General features: G+C 41.7%; 6 protein-coding genes across 10 annotated transcripts; 1 reads left to right on the top strand and 5 right to left on the bottom strand.

The window, feature by feature from the left end:
- Window positions 1-898: 898 nt before the first annotated feature.
- On the bottom strand, window positions 899-2,973 carry LOC119554177 (prolyl 4-hydroxylase subunit alpha-2). The gene is made up of 7 exons (XM_037864970.1): window positions 2,658-2,973; window positions 2,456-2,607; window positions 2,249-2,399; window positions 1,995-2,188; window positions 1,290-1,936; window positions 1,070-1,238; window positions 899-1,002 (listed from the first exon to the last, which is right to left on the bottom strand). Exons 1-7 carry the CDS (start codon window positions 2,849-2,851, stop codon window positions 899-901), a joined length of 1,611 nt encoding a protein of 536 aa, XP_037720898.1. The 5' UTR covers window positions 2,852-2,973.
- Window positions 2,974-3,004: 31 nt separating this feature from the next.
- LOC119554166 (prolyl 4-hydroxylase subunit alpha-1) lies at window positions 3,005-4,970 on the bottom strand. The gene is made up of 7 exons (XM_037864959.1): window positions 4,768-4,970; window positions 4,563-4,714; window positions 4,357-4,507; window positions 4,116-4,309; window positions 3,420-4,042; window positions 3,185-3,353; window positions 3,005-3,130 (listed from the first exon to the last, which is right to left on the bottom strand). Exons 1-7 carry the CDS (start codon window positions 4,968-4,970, stop codon window positions 3,066-3,068), a joined length of 1,557 nt encoding a protein of 518 aa, XP_037720887.1. The 3' UTR covers window positions 3,005-3,065.
- Window positions 4,971-5,116: 146 nt separating this feature from the next.
- Window positions 5,117-11,846, bottom strand: LOC119557758 (prolyl 4-hydroxylase subunit alpha-2). Of its 4 annotated transcripts, XM_037870666.1 has the most exons (8): window positions 11,553-11,814; window positions 11,204-11,497; window positions 10,946-11,145; window positions 10,789-10,885; window positions 5,803-6,253; window positions 5,526-5,582; window positions 5,319-5,463; window positions 5,117-5,257 (listed from the first exon to the last, which is right to left on the bottom strand). In XM_037870666.1, the coding sequence occupies exons 1-8, from the start codon at window positions 11,720-11,722 to the stop codon at window positions 5,223-5,225; spliced, it is 1,449 nt and encodes a 482-aa protein (XP_037726594.1). In that variant the 5' UTR covers window positions 11,723-11,814; the 3' UTR covers window positions 5,117-5,222. The 4 variants fall into 4 exon arrangements, 3 of the variants coding, with proteins under 3 accessions (XP_037726594.1, XP_037726585.1, XP_037726602.1); XM_037870657.1 differs by lacking the exons at window positions 10,789-10,885; window positions 10,946-11,145; window positions 11,204-11,497; window positions 11,553-11,814 and adding exons at window positions 6,411-6,610; window positions 6,671-6,964; window positions 7,020-7,285 and having other exon boundaries at window positions 5,803-6,350; XM_037870674.1 differs by lacking the exons at window positions 10,946-11,145; window positions 11,204-11,497; window positions 11,553-11,814 and having other exon boundaries at window positions 10,789-10,922.
- On the bottom strand, window positions 7,534-9,252 carry LOC119557783 (angiopoietin-related protein 7-like). Of its 2 annotated transcripts, none has more exons than XM_037870686.1 (3): window positions 7,923-9,252; window positions 7,741-7,869; window positions 7,534-7,561 (listed from the first exon to the last, which is right to left on the bottom strand). In XM_037870686.1, exons 1-3 carry the CDS (start codon window positions 9,110-9,112, stop codon window positions 7,549-7,551), a joined length of 1,332 nt encoding a protein of 443 aa, XP_037726614.1. In that variant the 5' UTR covers window positions 9,113-9,252; the 3' UTR covers window positions 7,534-7,548. The 2 variants fall into 2 exon arrangements, with proteins under 2 accessions (XP_037726614.1, XP_037726622.1); XM_037870694.1 differs by lacking the exon at window positions 7,534-7,561 and adding an exon at window positions 7,623-7,650.
- Window positions 11,847-12,027: 181 nt separating the features above from the next.
- On the bottom strand, window positions 12,028-13,588 carry LOC119557798 (angiopoietin-related protein 7-like). Its single transcript, XM_037870705.1, has 2 exons — window positions 12,347-13,588; window positions 12,028-12,293 (listed from the first exon to the last, which is right to left on the bottom strand). The coding sequence occupies exons 1-2, from the start codon at window positions 13,534-13,536 to the stop codon at window positions 12,161-12,163; spliced, it is 1,323 nt and encodes a 440-aa protein (XP_037726633.1). The 5' UTR covers window positions 13,537-13,588; the 3' UTR covers window positions 12,028-12,160.
- A 548-nt stretch (window positions 13,589-14,136) lies between these two features.
- Window positions 14,137-15,412, top strand: LOC119557843 (zinc finger protein 808-like). Its single transcript, XM_037870825.1, has 2 exons — window positions 14,137-14,204; window positions 14,261-15,412. Exon 2 carries the CDS (start codon window positions 14,265-14,267, stop codon window positions 15,246-15,248), a length of 984 nt encoding a protein of 327 aa, XP_037726753.1. The 5' UTR covers window positions 14,137-14,204; window positions 14,261-14,264; the 3' UTR covers window positions 15,249-15,412.
- The last annotated feature ends 226 nt before the right edge of the window (window positions 15,413-15,638 follow it).

Genomic DNA, 15,638 nt, shown 5'->3' with positions numbered 1-15,638 from the left:
TCCAGATAAATTCTACCAAAAAATAGTGCGGTACAAAAGTACCTTAGCCACCACTTTTACCACGAAACACATAGATAAATGCAAACAGGAAGCCACACATGCCAATTGTAGCCAACTTCCTGCCCCTCCAACACATCACTCATCCGCAGGGTGTGCGCAAATTTTGATAAATTGCAGGCCTTACCTTTGGGGGAGGATAAACCTGCATACATATGTTGTCTGGCAGATGAAAGGACTCAATCCGGCAAGGTGAAATCAAGACAAATGCAGCGCACTCCTCAAGGAGAAAAGTGCAGGCCATCAATCTTAATTGAAATCCAAGTCGGAATTGGAAAACTTTCCTTTGGAGAGCCGAGCAAACAGGAAGCGAGCAAACAATAAATCTGGAAAATTATTAGCAGCGCCAATCGAAATCGAAGTGCAAACTTGCAGAGAACTCTTGAAGGGAATGGGCGAAGATTTGGGGATGGGAAAGGGGGGGACTTTCAGCCAGGCGTGATAAATGGCCAGATCCAGAACCACAGGGAAGTTCTTCGGCAAGAGGCGGAGAACTGCGGCTAATTGAATTTAATTGCCCACTTAATGGTGCAATGAGCTGATGACCAATGCCTGGCAAGAAAAGCGATTCGAAGTTCAAGGTATGGAGTGGAAATTGGGTGGAAAACTATCCAGAGTTGGGAGGAAAATAACTAATAAATAAAGATGAGTAAGCAAGCTTCCGTATTAATTGCGTATTGCAAAGAGGGAAGTAAGTTCATTCAATATCATATCTGAATCATTTAGTAAATTCAATTATCTAGTTTAAATCAATATCATCCCGTTTTAAAACTTGTTTAGCTTAACGATTAGTTTTACTTTTTATTTAAGCTAAAGTATTTCGATTAAATAAAACAACTTTTTACACTTGATTACGAATAGTTCTGCTAAAGTTACGACTGCGAGGAGGATGTATAGTGGGCAAAAGGAACATCTGATCCAACTCGTAAATCCAGCGAGTCATTACTAGGAGAAATCATTAAATTATTTATTTATGTATTATTTTTTAGAAGTATTATACTTTTTTGCTTACCCAACTTATTTCCAGATATCAGGGGACAGGCGCCATGAAAGGTGCGTTTGTCATAGTCGTAGGACTCTCCATCAAGGTTGTGCCAAAACAATGCCGATCCTTTTTGGGTTGGCACAGCCAAATTTATTTTCGGAAAAGCAGTGGCTCCACCATGCTCCACATTATTTAGCTACAAAGTAAAGTTATCAGAAAAAAAGTTTTTTAATAAATGTCCTATTACATAAAACAGAACAGTGGCAATACGATCGCCAGCCATCTCCAAGAAACTGGTTTTGGAGTCGAAATAGTCGTGGTGTGGGACAAAGTGACCACCGAAACCGTACTTTAGGAACTGCATTTTTCCTCCAGTGCCCATATTTAGACCCGTAATGTCTCCAATTCTCCGTTCAATGCGGCTTAGAATTTCCAGATCTTCAGGTTTCGTTTCCAGATGAGGAAGCCACACCCCATCGGCGGAACGACTGGGGGCTATCTGCTCGGTTCCGTTTTCCGCAAGGAAGACCCTGGTTCGCTCCAAAAACGGCCCACTCATCTGCTCCAGCTTTTCGATCTCGGGGTCGCTCAGAACATTGTGATAGAGCATTATATAAGGGTCCAGCGAGAGTTCCTCCATTCGAAAGGGGGCTAGTTTAAGAAAAGGCGATGTTGTGGTATTATTGCGACAGTGAAGCCTCGAGGGCTTGGTTTCATTCGACTGTCTTCTGCTCGCAGAACGACAGAGATCATTGAAAGTTCCAGCGGATTCCCAGGACTCAACGTTAATGGTTGGCTTGGGTGAATTCCTTATAAAGTGCAAGGAGAGTGCATTACCCGTTTCACTGAGAATGGAATCGTCCATCAGCATATCACGTGCGATGTTTATATTTCCTGCGAAAGACCAGTTTAAGACCAGAAATGGCATTCTTCCTTGATAGCGAATACACACCATTGGCTATTAAAGAGCGAGCAAGTAGCAAGGTAATGTCCATGTTGGTGACCCCGATCACCTCATGGTATTTACGTGTCTGTTCCATCAACAAATCCTTTGCCACGCTAAGCCATTCAGATGCCATTTGGTAATTACCCGCTTTGAAGGAGAACTTTCCCATGGCATAGCAGTTACTAGCAGATAGGTTACCTCTATATGGGAAAAAATGCCTATTATCACAGTTTAAAGAGGTAGCTATAAAGTGACCTTACCTGTATTGCACGCCATCTACCAATCCTCTAGCCACATCCTTGGGTTCCAAGCCATAAGCTTGGATTATGCGAAACAGGGCATGGTTAGCTTCATTCAAGTCATCCTGCATTGGAAGTCCCTTATGGATATTCATAATCGACTCAATTTGGGCTTATTTGTAAGAAAATTAGTAATATAATACAATATGTTGATATATGAGATCCTACCTTGACCCACTGGCTGCTGCATGAATTTCTCCACTGGCTCCCAATCCTCGTGCATTTGACGGAGTAGAGTCAACCTGTTTATAGGATTCGACAAATACTCCTCTTCTCTACCACGGGCTTCTTCCAAAGGTTTTTTGAATTCTTTAGCTATCCTAAAATGTATAGAAACTAGTATAAGGCATCCCAAACACATTTTAATCACCCTCGCAGCACGTTTATCTTGTCTTGCAGTTCCACTGCGTAACTATTGAGTAGGATAATGAGTTTCCTATCTTTTTCCAGCAAGATCATTTTCTCCTCCGCTGAGGTAACGTAGTTTTTACGACTTATATAGCCTTCAGCTATCCAGTTGGGACTTAGAAGAACAGGCATTATTAGAAATATTATTAAGCTCATAATTTCTGGTGATCATATCAAAAACATCTGACTGTTGTCCAGACAGTTAAAATAAATTCTAAGCCACTAGACATCCGATTCGATCTGTTTCACGGTTAGTTAGGGCGTACAAAAAGTTAAAAATGGAAATATGAACTAAGCCACAATCTGAAAAGTTGGAACAAAAATTTTGTTACATTAAAAACTTAGAATATTTTATTCATTTGTTATTTATTTATTTTTCCCGGTATATGGGTTGGATGAACATCTGATCCCATTCGTGGACCCAAGCTGCCATGGCTGGAAAATAATTATATTATTACTTGCCATTAATTTTATATTTAAATTTCTTACCCCATTTGGAGCCATAAAAGACGGGGCAAGCGGCATGTAATGTGTTGGGATCCACATGGTGTGTTTCTCCATTCATATTATACCAGAACAGAACTTTGCCTCGTTCCGCAGGTATTTTTATATTTAGGCGTGGAAAAACAGTGGCTCCACCGAAAGGTGCATCATTTAACTGAAATATTTAAAAAGGAAAAGGGTTATGAGGTTTAGTGAGTTTTGAGTGGGTTTTGAAACCTACATAGAAGATAACGGTGGCAATCCGATCACCACGACCTTCGGTATCCGAGTTCGACGCGTTGAAAAAATCATAGTGTGTACCGTAGTGAGCCCCGAATCCGTACTTAATAAAGTTAGTGTCAGGATATCTGTCAGACAGTTTCATGCCGGTGATATCGCGCATTCTCTGGGTCAGTCGATCCAACAGGGGTTCCCCAGAGGGGTCCATGTCCTTGAAGGGTAGAAAGGTTCCCAAGGAGGTGCGTTCGCTACCCCTTGAGACACCATCTTTCTTAAATACTTCGGCTGCCTTCAGTTGTGGCTCCGCCAGGATTTTCAACTCTTCAATGTCCTTATCTGGTAGGATGTCATGGTATAAAACCATATAGGGTTCCAGAGAGATCTCCTCCATCTTGAGGGGAGCCAAGATCAGAAAGGGCGAGGTGGTGGAGTTGTAGCGACAGTGGAGCCTGGAAGGTTTCGGGGAGAACGAAGAACGGCACAGTCTTTTGTAGTCTTCAGTCAAAATGGGCGATGAATCCACTACCCTGTAAGGATTGGCCTCGAATTGGTTAAGTAAGTTGGTCGAATTCTCCGCAAGGTCGGGATGGGCCAGCAGAACATCTTTAGCTTCTTTCTTCAGGTCTGAAATATTACAATTGTAAATATCTATCGTGACCAGAAACTATAATGTGTATGAACTTTTAAAAATGCCTACCCAATTCCATTAAACAGCGGGCCTGCAGCAATGCCACATCCTTTTCATTCATTCCCAGCACCTCATTAACTCCTGAGTACTCCTGGTACAGTAGAGACTTAGTGTTGACCAACCAATGATGGGCCTCCACAAAGTAACCCCACTTGAAGTACAACTTTGCGATTTCAAAGCAGTCCAGAGCTGAAAGTGTGGTGCTAAGGAACGGAATTAGAAATGTATAGCCAGATTACTAAAGACCTACTTGAAGGCCACGTTGTCGATGAGACCTTGAGCCATCTCCCAGGGCTTCGCTCCATAGGTCTCCGCCATTCGGATCATGGCCTCGGTGGCTTCCTCGGTATCCGCCTGCCAGGGCAATTCTGGTAGTTTCTTTTTTAGAAAATCAATTTGTTCTGGAATCGAATTGATTAAAATTGTAGGTACTCCTAAATGGGATTTCTGCCTGACCTTCTCCCACTGTTTTGTTCATAAACTCCTCGATATACCGCCAGTCCTGGTACATGTGCCGAATAAGTGGAAAACTGTGTAGAGGATTGCCCAGGTACTCCTCTTCTTTGCCCTTTGCAGCCTCCAGAGGCTGTCTTAGCTCCTGAACAATTCTAACACAGAACAATTTGGAAAACTATTTCCATTTCAAATATCTCCAACTAACCTCCGTAGTTTCGCAACCTTATCCTCAACTTGCTGGGCATATCTCTCTAGATTGCCGATCAGTTCCGTGTCCAACTGCATTAAATCCATTTTTGCTGACTCACTTATAAGGAACTCTTTGTGATTTATTCCATTTACCGTGATTTTAGATTTACAAATTAAAAGCAATAATATAAAAATGCGGACACTTTGGAGCAGCGACATTTTAAAATTGATCAGATCGTATGGTGCACTTAAATATGAAGCTTATTTAATACAATCACTCTGTGAATAATTGTCAATTTTCCGTGAATAAATAAATAAGCGTATGAAGAAAGTGGGTTTTTATTACATTAACATGCAACTACACCTTTTTTTATAATAATAAATTATTTATTAATGATAATAAATGATGATATTATTAATGATATCATTTATAATGATATAGCATCAGACGGCTTCGAATAAAAAATTCGCTTACTCCTCTTTCTTGAAAATAAACTTGATCATGACTGGAACGAAAAAAAAATTAACAATACTAATTACATATTACTACAAAGCGATTAGATTTACCTAGTCCGCTACCCGCGATGTTTGGGCAAACCGTAGTGGGGAGTTCCTTATTTTGGAAGGTGATCAGGACATTGCCCTTCTTGGGTTGCACTAAAAGACCTTCATTTGGAATGGTAATAGCCCCGCCCAAGGCCAAATCCTTCAGCTAAAATTCATGGTTATTAAAGTAATAAGATCTGACAAAAAATATATCCGTTGCCAACTCACAAATATAATTACAGTGGCATCGACATTATCCAAATTTTTGGCATTTAGCTTTTGGAACTGAAATTAGAGTGATATTAAGTTTATAAATACATAACTTTATAAAGATACAAGTTCACTGGGGCCTTGAAATCACTTGTAAGGGTGTTTAAAAGTAGGCAACAATATATTTTGAAACTGTAAGTCCGACTGATTCATTCCGATTTTTTTTACTACACCTTTAGACACCTTCCTATGTGATTTCAAAACACAAGTATAAATAAAAAATACAAACCCTTACCTTACTAGAGTTCCTAAAAAGTTTGAAGGGATCAAAGGTCGTCAGCTGGGCGTATTCGACTATATAGAAAGTACCAAACGTCTCCTCCACTCCCGTCATGTCCATGATCCTCTCGTTGATGGTCCTCAGCACTGGGCTATATCCATCGGAGACCGAACACCCGTTGATGCCTTTTTTCAGCTCGAACTGGGCGCTTGGCGGACATCGTTCGTAGGCGTCCTCGATGTGCCTTATCTCCTCCTCGTAGACGCTTCCCGGATAAAGGACGGTGTAAGGATCCTTGACGAGCTCCTCGAACTTTAAGGGAGCGAATTCCAGGAACAAGTGGACCCAGGTATTGATCTCGCACTTCAGACTACCCTGTACTGGAGTAATATTGCCTCGACAGTGGCTCTCCAGAAGGGTGGGATTTGGTTCAGGATCAAGTATGGGTTCCATAGGGTCCCTCAGGCTGTACAGCTCCATCTGACCAATCTCCTGCATGAGGTGGACGTTCTGGGAATTCAATCGAAGGGCCGAATCGTATGCAGCATAGGCGGACTCCCGATCTGTGAGATATACGATATACATGCATTATTAATGGACTTCCGGGTGGATTCAGAGCTTACTCAGCTTAAATAGGGTTCTGCCCAGATCTCGAAAGACCTGCCAGCGTGGTGCCCCCAAAAGATGGAAAAGATCACTGTATCTCGAGCGGGTGTAGTTATGGGCAGCTACTTGCAACCACTTTGCTGCTCCCAGGTAATCCTGCTCCTCGTAGAGCTCCATTCCCAAGTGATAGCAGTCCAGAGGGGAAAGGTGGAGGGGGCTAAGTGAGAGGGAAATATTTAAAATGTATTGATTATCGCACATATCACATATATACAACCTCTTTATCTCATTTTTGGCCACCAGATCAGCGGGTTCGTAGCCGTAGAATCGGGTCAGATTATGCACATCCTTGGCCGCCTTCTTGAAGGCCCCCTTTTGAGGGAGCTTTGGCAGTAGGCGCTCCATCTTCGCCACCTGTTCCCGGCCCACCTGCTCCTCCATGTACACCTGCCAGCCGACCCAATCCTGGTGCATGTGCCTGATCAGTCGAAAGGCATTCAGGGGATTGGAGAGGTACTCCTCCGGATCCTTATTGGCCTCGTCTATCTCGTCGGCGTACTCATCCAAGGAACTACAAGGAAGGGAAAGCTTACACCTTAATCACCATTCCACCTTTACGAGCTCACTTGTTTATAAGACTGATCTTCTCCTCCAGCTTCTCGGCATATTCACGGAGGGTCTGTAGGAGATCGCGTTCCAGGTTCAGCACTCCCCGAATCCGCTTCTCATCGAGGGCCTTGAAGCTGGGACAGCCCAGGATCAGCAGTAGAATCAGCGGCCAAGGTGACACAGCCATGACGTGGATGTGTTTTGAGGTAAAATGATCTTCAGAAGGAAGTACACCTGGACTGGAACCTAATGAATTCGCCCTGGCCTAACAACTGTGACTAAGTAGTGTTGTACTTTTTAAGAAAAGTATCCATTTTTTAAGGGTTACATGTTTTTATTAATCACGTTTCGTGACACCTGCAAAATCTTGTTTAATTCGAAATTTACTTGATTTTATGACAAGTTTAAATAAAATTACAATTAGTTATAATGAATCAGCCTTTTTTCAAAAGAATTAATTGCCTTTTAGGCATTATCATCTTCTTAGTACAAAGAATCAAAGTGGACCAATAGGTTATCTGTAGACATTATTGCGTCAAAGATGAATCAAAAGGTGCACCTAAAGGAAATTTATAAAATTATTATGTCAAAAACAAGTGGGTTCCCAAAAGAATTTAGTATGTATTTGCTTTATTTCATAGACAAGACCTAATGAAAATTACAAAAAATTAATAAGTTCCTTGTATTTTAATTATTTGCAAAAGAAATCATATTTTTTCCTTTACATTTAAAGCTTACTGGGATTTGGGCCTTATCAGCATTTCAGTAAAGGTAAGAGAAGCCTGATTATCTTCCTCCCAAGTGATCCAACGAATTCCGGTAAATTCTGGGCACTTCCCATCCTCGTGGTATTTTCCATTAAGCGCACTGCAATTCGAATTGTTTAGTACATATATTTTAAATAGATTTTGGAAACATACCTTATGTATGAGCATTTGCTGTACCACCAACCGCCAGTGTTAGTTGTAACACAATCTTTTGGATTAGGCCGATCAACGGAGCTGAACACTGACCCCACCAGTTCACTTAAGGCGTCTCCGGCTGTACCGGAATAATCGCCCACCGATACCAGAAGGTAATTATCTTCCTCCCCGGCAATTTCAAAGCTGTCGTAATGAGCATAGCTTGTGGACTCATCAGCCAAGCCTAGCTTGATAAAGAGCTCGTGAGGTCTATCTTTGGTCAACCGGTGAAGTTTCTCTAGTCCCAAGAAAAATTCTCCAGCTAAATCGCCAAATCCATCCTTATATTCCTTAAAATCCAGATCAAATTCCACCGAGCCATCCTTACGCCTTTGGATAGTCATCCAGCCACTTGAATTGCAGGGGGCTTCGAATAAATCCATTTCGGGTAACTTAATTTTATAAATATCACTTGGGCAGCCAGCTAGACAACTGTCTGTTGCAATGCACGTTAAAAGTTGAAATTCTTTATCAGTCATTTTTTCGAAATTCGATTTCATTTGAAAGTTTAAAGCCCCAATTTCGGTGTCTGTAGCCGAAAGTTGAGTACGTAGCTCATTAGTTTCATCGCTTTTGTTCTTCATCGCTTCGATTAGATGGCTGATTTCATAATCTTTTAGTTTTATTATGTCATCTTTACGTTCGAGTTCCTTGGTTTTGTCTTCCGCTTCCCTAGATTTAACTTTTAAAACATCTTCTACGTTTTTGACTTGATCCTCAGCACTTAGCAACTGCTTTTTCAAGTCGTTAATATTTGCTTTCGAATCCGCGATTTGTTCATCCTTTAACTTTATTAGGATGTCTTGATCTTTGGAACTAGCAGCCGCTAATTGGGACTGCATTTTAATTAAATCGTTTTTTGCGTTAATTGCCTCATTCTTGGATTTAAGTTGCACCTCAGCAATTGCCAGCTTGCTCTCCAAATCCTTAATAGTGCCCGACAAGGAATTTATTTTTTTGTTTAGTTCGTTGGTGGTATCGACCGCTGCCGTGAGCTCTATAAAGTGTTTGAGGATGGGCTTTAGAACCGGAAAACAATGTTCAAGACTCTTATTTTCAACAATTTTGTTGGACGGCAAATTGGCACCGTGGGATAGAACGGCCAAGGCCAAGATCGACAGAGAAATCGTTAAACACCCGTAGTTCATTTCGATCAGCACACGATCTGTGCTACCGGCGACTTTTAAATATACTGAGTTCTAGCTGGAAGGAGAGCCTATATTTATGCCGAATTCAGCCGAACTCGGCGATTCCCCAGATAACAAAGTGCCATAGGTCAAAATCACAATAAGTCAACAAAATCTTATCTGTACACAGTGTCGTCCAATCTTTATTCCTTAATACCCGAAAGACATGCGAAATACTATCCCCATCAGCCCCCAATAGCTCCCAAAAAGCATCCTGTTACGATAAAAGCTTATTAAATAGAGCGGGCTAAAATAATGTTTAAAAACAGCATACAACGCAGCCTAGTTTATAATAGAAATGTATTAGGACTGTAGGAACTATTAAGAATTGCTATTTAAATAGATATGATATTAGGAATAGCTATTTAAATAGATATAATCTGTTTCACAGATCATTTAGAGAATACACGAACCCACTCAGGATTGGCGCCTTCTTCTTTAGCGGAGTTATCATCCCAAGCAGTGTTCTTAGACTTCCCGCCAGTACCTAATGAATACCTTCTATTCAGTATTGATAGTATCACTGAAATTTTGTCATCTCTAATATCCAGTAATAAACAAACTAGTTTGCCCGTTCTGATCAAATATTTCTACTTTCTGGCTGTAACATTACCGTAAAAAAGCTATTTCAGTTATAATAAGGACCAAATAAAGTATAATTCAATTTCAGAACGATGGAGTCATCTTTATGCCGAGTTTGCTTGGGCTACTCCAAAAATATGGTCAACATATTTGAAGAAGTTGAACTCGGGGTTTTCATTGGTAACATGATTGCTGAGTGTACAGGCTATAAAGTTGAGAATGGAGATATGTTGCCCCAAACCATTTGCGCCATTTGCCTGCAGGAAGTGAAAAACGCTTTCGATATAAAGAAAACCTACGAAAGGAGCTCTCAGTTCTACAGTGAAATGGAGGAGGATTTGCAGGGAATGTTTTTACCCGAGGAAAATGATTTTTGCGACAAGGAAAACGAACTAGAGGATGATGCTGATGATGATTCAGACTACTTGCCATCGGACGAGGACCCTGAAGGTGGTGAAAATGCAGTACCTGCTGATGTAACTCCAGTACCTGCTAATAAAGAGGCAGTGCCTGCTGATAAAGAGGCACTACCTGCTTCTGACAAGGGTACTAACCAGAACGGCGCCAAGAAAAACCGTCACAAGTGCCCTCATTGTCCCAAGACCTTCCCCAGGGCTAGTAACATGCAGAGACACCGGCGAATTCACACGAACGAACGACCCTACAAGTGCTATCTGTGCCCGAAGAGTTTCCATTGCTCTTCGAATCTCAACCATCACCTGAGAACCCACGCAGGAGTAAAGCCGTTCAAATGCGACCACTGCTCGAAGTTCTTTATCCAGAACGCAAACCTTCAGTCGCACTTGCGGCGAGTGAGTGGTGAAAGACCCTTCAAGTGCACCCAATGCCCGAAGGCCTTCTTTCAAAAGAATAAACTTCAGGACCACACGCGAACCCACACTGGCGAGCAACCATTCCAGTGCACCACCTGCTCCAAATACTTTTCCCAACCGACCAGTCTCAAACGGCATTTACTCACCCACACGGGAGAACGACCCTACAAGTGTACCCGTTGCTCATCTAGTTTTAATCAGCATTCTAGTCTTAAGCGGCACCTGTACAGCTCCATCTGACCAATCTCCTGCATGAGGTGGACGTTCTGGGAATTCAATCGAAGGGCCGAATCGTATGCAGCATAGGCGGACTCCCGATCTGTGAGATATACGATATACATGCATTATTAATGGACTTCCGGGTGGATTCAGAGCTTACTCAGCTTAAATAGGGTTCTGCCCAGATCTCGAAAGACCTGCCAGCGTGGTGCCCCCAAGAGATGGAAAAGATCACTGTATCTCGAGCGGGTGTAGTTATGGGCAGCTACTTGCAACCACTTAGCTGCTCCCAGGTAATCCAGCTCCTCGTAGAGCTCCATTCCCAAGTGATAGCAGTCCAGAGGGGAAAGATGGAGGGGGCTAAGTGAAAGGGAAATATTAAAAATGTATTGATTATCGCATATATCACATATCCAACCTCTTTATCTCATTTTTGGCCACCAGATCAGCGGGTTCGTAGCCGTAGAATCGGGTCAGATTATGCACATCCTTGGCCGCCTTCTTGAAGGCCCCCTTTTGAGGGAGCTTTGGCAGTAGGCGCTCCATCTTCGCCACCTGTTCCCGGCCCACCTGCTCCTCCATGTACACCTGCCAGCCGACCCAATCCTGGTGCATGTGCCTGATCAGTCGAAAGGCATTCAGGGGATTGGAGAGGTACTCCTCCGGATCCTTATTGGCCTCGTCTATCTCGTCGGCGTACTCATCCAAGGAACTACAAGGAAGGGAAAGCTTACACCTTAATCACCATTCCACCTTTACGAGCTCACTTGTTTATAAGACTGATCTTCTCCTCTAGCTTCTCGGCATATTCACGGAGGGTCTGTAGGAGATCGCGTTCCAGGTTCAGCACTCCCCGAATCCGCTTCTCATCGAGGGCCTTGAAGCTGGGACAGCCCAGGATCAGCAGTAGAATCAGCGGCCAAGGTGACACAGCCATGACGTGGATGTGTTTTGAGGTAAAATGATCTTCAGAAGGAAGTACACCTGGACTGGAACCTAATGAATTCGCCCTGGCCTAACAACTGTGACTAAGTAGTGTTGTACTTTTAATGAAAAGTATCCATTTTTTAAGGTGTACAAGTTTTTATTAATCACGTTTCGTGACACCTGCAAAATCTTGTTTAATTCGAAGTAGAATCAAAGTGGACCAATAGGTTATCTGTAGACATTATTGCGTCAAAGATGAATCAAAAGGGGCACCCAAAGGAAATTTATAAAATTATTATGTCAAAAACAAGTGGGTTCCCAAAAGAATTTAGTATGTATTTGCTTTATTTCATAGACAAGACCTAATGAAAATTACAAAAAATTAATAAGTTCCTTGTATTTTAATTATTTGCAAAAGAAATCATATTTTTTCCTTTACATTTAAAGCTTACTGGGATTTGGGCCTTATCAGCATTTCAGTAAAGGTAAGAGAAGCCGCATCATCTTCCTCCCAAGTGATCCAACGAATTCCGGTAAATTCTGGGCACTTCCCATCCTCGTGGTATTTTCCATTAAGCGCACTGCAATTCGAATTGTTTAGTACATATATTTTAAATAGATTTTGGAAACATACCTTATGTATGAGCATTTGCTGTACCACCAACCGCCAGTGTTAGTTGTAACACAATCTTTTGGATTAGGCCGATCAACGGAGCTGAACACTGACCCCACCAGTTCACTTAAGGCGTCTCCGGCTGTACCGGAATAATCGCCCACCGATACTAGAAGGTAATTATCTTCCTCCCCGGCAATTTCAAAGCTGTCGTAGTGAGCATAGCTTGTGGACTCATCAGCCAAGCCTAGCTTGATAAAGAGCTCGTGAGGTCTATCTTTGGTCAACCGGTGAAGTTTCTCTAGTCCCAAGAAAAATTCTCCAGCTAAATCGCCAAATCCATCCTTATATTCCTTAAAATCCAGATCAAATTCCACCGAGCCATCCTGACGCCTTTGGATAGTCATCCAGCCACTTGAATTGCAGGGAGCTTCGAATAAATCCATTTCGGGTAACTTCATTTTATAAATATCACTTGGGCAGCCAGCTAGACAACTGTCTGTTGCAATGCACGTTAAAAGTTGAAATTCTTTATCAGTCATTTCTTCGAAATTCGATATCATTTGATAGTTTAAAGCCCCAATTTCGGTGTCTGTAGCCGAAAGTTGAGTACGTAGCTCATTAATTTCATCGCTTTTGTTCTTCATCACTTCGATTAGATGGCTGATCTCATAATCTTTTAGTTTTATAAGGTCATCTTTACGTTCGAGTTCCTCGGTTTTGTCATCCAATTCCCTAGATTTAACTTTTAAAACATCTTCTACGGTTTTGACTTGATCCTCAGCACTTAGCAACTGCTTTTTCAAGTCGTTAATATTTGCTTTCGAATCCGCGATTTGTTCATCCTTTAACTTTATTAGGTTGTCTTGATCCTTGGACCTAGCATCCGCTAATTGGGACTGCATTTTAATAAAATAGTTTTCTGCGTAAATTGCCTCATTCTTGGATTTAAGTTGCACCTCAGCAATGGCCAGCTTGCTCTCCAAATCCTTAATAGTACCCGACAACGAAATTATTTTTTGGTTTAGTTCGTTGGTGGTATCGACCGCCGAAGTGAGCTCTATAAAATGTTCGAGGATGGGCTTTATAACAGGAAAACACTGTTCAAGACTCTTCTTTTCAACAATTTTGTTGGACGGCAAATTGGCACCGTGGGATAGCACGGCCAAGGCCAAGATCGACAGAGAAATCGCTAAACACCCGTAGTTCATTTCGATCAGCACACGATCTGTGCTACCGGCGACTTTTAATTATACTGAATTCTAGCTGGAAGGAGAGCCTATACTTATGCCGAACTCAGCCGAATCCGGCATTTCCCCAGATAGCAAAGTGCGATAGGTCAAAATCACAATAAATCAACAAAATCTTATCTGTACACTGTGTCGTCCAATCCCAAAAGACATGCGAAATACTATCCCCATCAGCCCCCAATAGCTCTCAAAAAACATCCTGTTACGATAAAAGCTTATTAAATAGAGCTGGTTAAAATAATGTTTAAAAGCAGCATAAGACGCAGCCTAGTTTAAAATAGAAATGTATTAGGACTGTAGGAACTATTAAGAATAGCTATTTAAATAGATATAATATTAGGAATAGCTATTTAAATAGATATAATATTAGGAATAGCTATTTAAATAGATATAATCTGTTTCACAGAGCATTTAGAGAATACACGAACCCACTCAGGATTGGCGCCTTCTTCTTTAGCGGAGTTATCATTCCAAGCAGTGTTCTTAGACTTCCCGCCAGTACCTAATAAATACCTTCTATTCAGTATTGATAGTATCACTGAAATTTTGTCATCTCTAATATCCAGTAATAAACAAACTAGTTTGCCCGTTCTGATCAAATATTTCTACTTTCTGGCTGTAACATTACCGTAAAAAAGCTATTTCAGTTGTAATAAGGACCAAATAAAGTATAATTCAATTTCAGAACGATGGAGTCATCTTTATGCCGAGTTTGTTTGGGCTACTCCAAAAATATGGTCAACATATTTGAAGAAGTTGAACTCGGGGTTTTCATTGGTAACATGATTGCGGAGTGTACAGGCTATAAAGTTGAGAATGGAGATATGTTGCCCCAAACCATTTGCGCCATTTGCCTGCAGGAAGTGAAAAACGCTTTCGATATAAAGAAAACCTACGAAAGGAGCTCTCAGTTCTACAGTGAAATGGAGGAGGATTTGCAGGGAATGTTTTTACCCGAGGAAAATGATTTTTGCGACAAGGAAAACGAACTAGAGGATGATGCTGATGATGATTCAGACTACTTGCCATCGGACGAGGACCCTGAAGGTGGTGAAAATGCAGTACCTGCTGATGTAACTCCAGTACCTGCTAATAAAGAGGCAGTGCCTGCTGATAAAGAGGCACTACCTGCTTCTGACAAGGGTACTAACCAGAACGGCGCCAAGGAAAACCGTCACAAGTGCTCTTATTGTTCCAAAACCTTCCCCAGGTCTTCTAACTTGCAGAGACACCGGCGAATTCACACGAACGAACGACCCTACAAGTGCTATCTGTGCCCGAAGAGTTTCCATTGCTCTTCGAATCTCAACCATCACCTGAGAACCCACGCAGGAGTAAAACCATTCAAATGCGACCACTGCTCGAAGTTCTTTATCCAGAACGCAAACCTTCAGGCGCACTTGCGGCGAGTGAGGGGTGTAAAACCCTTTAAGTGTACCGAATGCCCAAAGTCCTTCTTTCTAAGACAGCATCTTGAGAACCACACGCGAACCCACACTGGCGAGCAACCATTCCAGTGCACCACCTGCTCCAAATACTTTTCCCAACCGACCAGTCTCAAACGGCATTTACTCACCCACACGGGAGAACGACCCTACAAGTGTACCCGTTGCTCATCTAGTTTTAATCAGCATTCTAGTCTTAAGCGGCACCTAAACACAGTCCACACTTAACTAGATTTTAAGAAACCACACAATGTCTACATGTATATTTAAGCTAACTCACACTTGACAAACCCTTCCTGTAGAAAAAAGTTAATCCGTGATTATGTACGTCTACGTTTATAGAATCATTTCCCTGTTCTGCTCTAATATGTCAAAGAAAATATACATTAGAAATAGTGAAAAAAAAGTAAGCCATATTTTGGATTTCAATTGGTTCCAGGTACAGATCCTACATTTATCGGTCATATTTCAAGATGATTTCCTAGAGAAAATTGTATTTATAAGGACACCCAATTTTTTAAAGATCATATATGTATAGTGTGAATTTATTTAATTTTAAATTGTAACAGAGTTTCCATGTTTTTAATGAAAAAGGCTCACAGCACCGATACTATCGCG

Source organism: Drosophila subpulchrella, chromosome 3R (genome assembly GCF_014743375.2).
Source record: "Drosophila subpulchrella strain 33 F10 #4 breed RU33 chromosome 3R, RU_Dsub_v1.1 Primary Assembly, whole genome shotgun sequence".
In the NCBI taxonomy this organism is placed as follows: domain Eukaryota; kingdom Metazoa; phylum Arthropoda; class Insecta; order Diptera; family Drosophilidae; genus Drosophila; species Drosophila subpulchrella.
The sequence above is the reverse complement of the archived record's forward strand: the minus strand, read 5'-3'. Positions and strand labels throughout refer to the sequence as shown.

Bases quoted from the DNA above. Each gene is read 5' to 3' on its own strand.
- LOC119557843 (XM_037870825.1), top strand. From the start codon at position 14,265: ATGGAGTCATCTTTATGCCGAGTTTGTTTGGGCTACTCCAAAAATATG.
- LOC119557798 (XM_037870705.1), bottom strand. From the start codon at position 13,536: ATGAACTACGGGTGTTTAGCGATTTCTCTGTCGATCTTGGCCTTGGCC. The intron at 12,294-12,346 runs GTATGTTTCCAA...TTCGAATTGCAG, and splicing joins AGCAAATGCTCATACATAAG to TGCGCTTAATGGAAAATACC.
- LOC119554166 (XM_037864959.1), bottom strand. From the start codon at position 4,970: ATGTCGCTGCTCCAAAGTGTCCGCATTTTTATATTATTGCTTTTAATT. The intron at 4,043-4,115 runs GTAGGCATTTTT...GTAATATTTCAG, and splicing joins CCGCTGTTTAATGGAATTGG to ACCTGAAGAAAGAAGCTAAA. The intron at 3,131-3,184 runs GTAAGAAATTTA...ATTATTTTCCAG, and splicing joins CTTTTATGGCTCCAAATGGG to CCATGGCAGCTTGGGTCCAC.
- LOC119557758 (XM_037870666.1), bottom strand. From the start codon at position 11,722: ATGGCTGTGTCACCTTGGCCGCTGATTCTACTGCTGATCCTGGGCTGT. The intron at 11,146-11,203 runs GTTGGATATGTG...CCTTTCACTTAG, and splicing joins GCCAAAAATGAGATAAAGAG to CCCCCTCCATCTTTCCCCTC. The intron at 5,464-5,525 runs GTGAGTTGGCAA...CATGAATTTTAG, and splicing joins ATGCCACTGTAATTATATTT to CTGAAGGATTTGGCCTTGGG.
- LOC119554177 (XM_037864970.1), bottom strand. From the start codon at position 2,851: ATGAGCTTAATAATATTTCTAATAATGCCTGTTCTTCTAAGTCCCAAC. The intron at 1,239-1,289 runs GTAATAGGACAT...TTTACTTTGTAG, and splicing joins TTGCCACTGTTCTGTTTTAT to CTAAATAATGTGGAGCATGG. The intron at 1,003-1,069 runs GTAAGCAAAAAA...GATTTCTCCTAG, and splicing joins GATATCTGGAAATAAGTTGG to TAATGACTCGCTGGATTTAC.
- LOC119557783 (XM_037870686.1), bottom strand. From the start codon at position 9,112: ATGAACTACGGGTGTTTAACGATTTCTCTGTCGATCTTGGCCTTGGCC. The intron at 7,870-7,922 runs GTATGTTTCCAA...TTCGAATTGCAG, and splicing joins AGCAAATGCTCATACATAAG to TGCGCTTAATGGAAAATACC.